This window comes from Carassius auratus, chromosome 22 (assembly GCF_003368295.1).
Source record: "Carassius auratus strain Wakin chromosome 22, ASM336829v1, whole genome shotgun sequence".
NCBI classification, from domain to species: Eukaryota; Metazoa; Chordata; class Actinopteri; order Cypriniformes; family Cyprinidae; genus Carassius; species Carassius auratus.
Window position 1 is genome coordinate 1,267,289 of NC_039264.1, and position 5,014 is coordinate 1,272,302.

A 5,014-nucleotide genomic window follows, 5' to 3' on the forward strand; every position below is an offset into this window, starting at 1 on the left:
GTCTTTACTACCTTTCTGGGCCTTGAACATGTCAGTAGTGTTGCTGTCTATGCAGGGTCAGAAAGCTCTCGGATTTCATCAAAAATATATTTATTTGTGTTCCGAAGATTAACAAAGGTCTTGCAGGATTGGAATGACATGAAGGTGAGTAATTAAAGATACACCATAAAAAAAAGTTCTGTCAACTTAAAAAAGGCAACTTAGCGCAAGCGCTTTTTTGAGTATCTCAACATACAGGGACTTAAGTCCACCCAACTTAAAATAACTTACACACATACACCATGAACACACACCCAGAGCAGTGTTCATCATTTATGCTGCGGCGCCCGGGGAGCAGTTTGGGGTTTGGTGCCTTGCTCAAGGGCACCTAAGTCGTGGTATTGTAGGTGTAGCAGTCGATTCGGTTCCTCTCTGGAATTGCTGTTTCCCCTCCGGTTGCCAGGTCCGTGTAATAAACCCAACCAAATAGTTAATCAAACATTTCCCCAAAGTAGTCTAAATTCCGCAGATTTGACAACACTGCCGCATGCAAATACACCAAACAAACCTGGATGTAAGGAAAGCAAAAAGGGACAAATCTCCTCATATAGGTCAAAACTATATGAGGAAATTCTAAATAACAAAACTTTTGTCTTAAAAAAAAGAGCAGAAATATTTCATTTGCAAATGTTCCTCCAGTTTCCAAGCTGATGGTAAGCAAAGTACTTTAAGTGATAACTTCTCTACACTGACACATTTTTTCATAGTAAAGTGAGGTATAGTGATACACCAAAACAAAAAGTCAGTGCTTGTCAAGAAACTATACTTAACTGACTTAAAGCAACTAGCACTTTGACAATGACCTGTTTTCTAGTTTCAGTTTAAATGGGTGTATTCCTTCAATTGGGCCTTTAGAACCTCATTGCAGGTTATTTGTTTAGATTTTATCAATACAGCTATTTCAACAGATAGACTTGATCATATTTAAAAAAAAAAAAAAAAAACAATGTAAAGTTTAGAAGAAAAGTGGTTGCTGGACAAAAAGAGGCCAGCTAATTTTTATTTTATTTTATTTCAGCTAGATTCTACTGTCCTGGAATGGGGGTGGACGTTGTTAAATGGTTAAAAAGATTACTAAGTATTTTCCTTTTCAACATTGCTGTGAGACATAAACTGATTATGTGAACAGCTAGGATGAATTTAGTGGGGAAAGACACAAGGACCAACAATGTAAATGAGTTTATTGACCATTACACAAAATACCCTATGCTATTCTGACTAAATATGAAGCAGTTGTGTACTGCATTAATTTATTTCACAGGTTTGGGGCAACAGACCACTCTTTCTGACCAAGGCACATAGTCTGTTAACCAGGTTTATAGTTTATTGAATAAAGGGGAAAACAGTTTACAATTTTCATGTGTGCATAGGGTTCTGATTTATACACAACATTTATGGTTCATTGTATACTTATTCTAAAGCATGTTTTGCACACACCACACACAGATACTTTTTTAAGCTTTCAGTGCATACATAAATACAACAACAGCAAGGCATATAATAAAAAAGTTAAAATAAAAGAGTAAATATACGACAGTATAAAACAGAATAGCCAAAGCCTCAAGCATAACCTTGTAATCGGTAATAAATCTGATTAAAAAAAAAAAAAAATGGAAATACATTTCAAGTTGAAAAACCTCTTGTCTTAAAACTATTTTCAAGTTTAGGATTTAAGATGGTATTTTGAACCATTTGACTTGCCGTACATCCAGTCACGCTTCTTGCGCATGCTAGTTCTGATTGTACGTATAGTAACTCGGCAACTACGCAAGAATTGTAGTATGTTTGTGTAAAGGGGAACAGACATTCCGAGGGGAACAGAATCGACTGTTACACCGGCCCAAGTTTCAACCCTATGGTTAGTCAAACTACTTAACGGGTCAAATAACTTTTTTCATTATTGAAAGTTTGTGTCCAAAGCACAAGGACATACCAAGTCTTGAATATTAACTTCTTTACTCAATTCATTTTACACTGAACTCAACACATGGTACATAATGCATGTTAAATAAATCCAGTGTTAATTATACCTTCATATGTTAGCAGTCTTGTGGCATGAAGTCACATGTATTTAACATTTTTGTTTGTTTTTAAAGGAACTATTACGTGAAAATTACTATATTGCGTAATTTAACATCAACCTAAGGGTGCAACCGATTTTAAGACATCTGTAATGGTTCATTTTAGGCGAAATAAGACTTTGAAAGACCAGCATTCGAATACTATATCATAAAACATGTCATAAGTGTTTGAAATCGCACACATTTGCAATGATACTCTCTATGATTATGACCAAAGCATTCTTACAATTAAAAGCAATTTAAACGCAAATTTTTAAGAAAACAAAAGTAATATCTCATATCCACCTTACCTTACGAACATCCAGTTGTTCACTCACATCACATCCCTGGTTCTTTACTCCACGTTCTAGTCCTATTCTGTCCATGTCTGTTATCATATCCTTCCTCTCCATTTCATATTTCCTGCAGATATCAAGCACATGTTCTGTGCTCCAGTGTCCACACAATCCATTCGGATGTTTCCCTGTTCAGTGTTTGTTTCAAATATTGTTCTTGTTTTGGTCATCATATTATTATTTTATTTTTTTTCCAAATCTTAATTGGCTATTTTATAATTCTAATATTTTATATTAATTTCCTATAATGCCTGAATGTGCTGGGATCCAAATACTGTATATACAACCTCATTTCCTTGTTTTATGTTCTTGAGATGACTGTTAGTTCATAAATAGCTCCTGATGATTCTTGGTCTTATCTGACTTGAGACTATACATGAAAAGAATCTAATTCTAGCCACTTCTCCGATCTGTGAGTCAAACTGAAACTTCTAATGACCTCATGAGATGTGGTTTGATCTGTTGAGTGAAAAAAAAACAGCTTCTGCATTTCTATAATCAAACGTGTGGTGTGTGTGAGTGTGATCTGCTGATGCTGCACATCTGTTTTGTGTTGTGTGTTGTGTTGTGTGTTGTATTGTGTGTTGTGTGGTGAAGTGTGGAATAAAATCTGGAGTCCGTCTGCTGCTGCTTCAGTGCTCTTTCTTTTATTTTGTGTGGAAACCAAGCATTCATTATTAGTTACCTGCTTCTGCTAAACTTGCACACGTGACACCAGTTCACCCACAACTGTGACGCACACAGAACACATGAAGAATTTTTTTTATTTCCTTTCTTCACATGTATATTAGTTGTTGTTGTTGTTTTTTTTCAGAAAAACAGTTATAATCAACACCTTTTACAATGGCATTTTATACTTTCAAGAGCAAATTAATTTTATTTAAAAAACAAAGATTAAATATATATTTATATATATATATATATAACAGAATATTTGTAACCAATGCAAGCAGAAGTGTGTGCATGTGTAATGAGTGGGTGGTGCTCAACTATTATTGGTGGATGAATCACTCTGACAGTTTAACACTGTTCTGTGGGTTCACAATCATTCACACACTTTAAGTGCTGTTATCTGAAGATGGTTCTCATGTTTGTTTTGTTCTTCTTGTGTCGTCTGCTTGGTAAGTTTTGATATCCATTTTATGAAATCACTTCTTGCTTTAGTTTAGTTTAATAGATTGTATTTACGGAGATTTAACAGAGTAATTTTTAATCAGCCAGAGAATTTCCAAAATAAAATGTCACAATAATTCCAAAACAAATTATTGTGAATCATAGGGCAGGTGCAATAACAGCAAATCTGTTTTATTTCAAATAATTCATGATTTTGCCACATAAACAATGACACTGAATTGATGAGTGACTGATCTGAAGATGGACTGATGACGGATGCTGCACGCATTACTGTAATATATCTGTGCTGTTTTACATGAGTAAGCAGAGTGTATGTTTAGAAATCAAGGGCTTTAAAGATTGAACTGAGCTGCAGTTTTGTTCTGTGAGGGATATTTAAGTAAAACATCAAATCTGTGTCTCTGTTCTTCAGGTGTGTTTGGTGATACGGTTACAGAGGAGTCAGTGTCAGTGCTGGAGGGAGATTCAGTCACTCTATACACTGGTCTGACTGCTATAACAGAGGTAGATCTGATTCAGTGGAGGTTTGGATCTGAAAACACTTTACTAGCTGAAATCAGTGTAATGGCCGGCACCATCTCTGTATTTGATGATGTTCTTGATGAGAGATTCAGAGACAGACTGAAGCTGGATCATCAAACTGGATCTCTGATCATCACAGACACCAGAACTGAACACACTGGAGACTATCGACTACAGATCAACAGAGTGATCAAGAGATTCAGTCTCACTGTCTATGGTGCGTTAAATATTGATTAATTTAACTCAGAATTCCCTTTCCACACTATTTAATGTTTTTTCTTATCATTAATCATCAAAATTTCAAACAGAGTATCTTTTAAACATCTAGTGAAATCTGATGCTTCTTTTTCAGCTCATCTGCCTGTTCCTGTCATCAGCAGTAACTCTTCACACTGTTCATCATCTTCATCATCATCTTCTTCTTCATCATCATCATCATCATCATCATCTTATTGTTCATTGGTGTGTTCAGTGGTGAATGTGGGTGATGTGACTCTCTCCTGGTACAAAGGAAACAGTTTATTGTCCAGCATCAGTGTGTCTGATCTCAGCATCAGTCTCTCTCTACCTCTGGAGGTGGAATATCAGGAGAAAAACAGCTACAGCTGTGTGATCAACAATCCCATCACAAACCAGACCACACATCTGGACATCAGCAAACTCTGTCAATTATTAACTAATCAGACTCAACATCTGGATGACAGTGAACTCTGTCACACATGTCCAGGTACAGAAGCGCTGATACAAGCATTTTTTATTCACCAAATCAGTTGATTTTACTGAAATTGATAACTCAAGATGCCAGAAACAATGAATGAAATGATGAATTAATTTCAGGCTATATCGTGCAGATATACACTTCAGTAAAAAGTTTAGTTTTTGAGTTAATCTATAGAGACTACA

At 35.6% G+C, this 5,014-nt stretch overlaps 1 protein-coding gene across 1 annotated transcript; it reads left to right on the forward strand.

The window, feature by feature from the left end:
- Positions 1-3,837: 3,837 nt before the first annotated feature.
- Positions 3,838-4,774, forward strand: LOC113040732 (SLAM family member 5-like; the record flags this gene model as incomplete). The annotated part of the gene is made up of 3 exons (XM_026198993.1): positions 3,838-3,861; positions 3,959-4,328; positions 4,464-4,774. Coding segments are annotated over exons 1-3 (705 nt in total), but the record flags the coding sequence as incomplete, so codon positions are not given.
- Between the last annotated feature and the right edge of the window lie 240 nt (positions 4,775-5,014).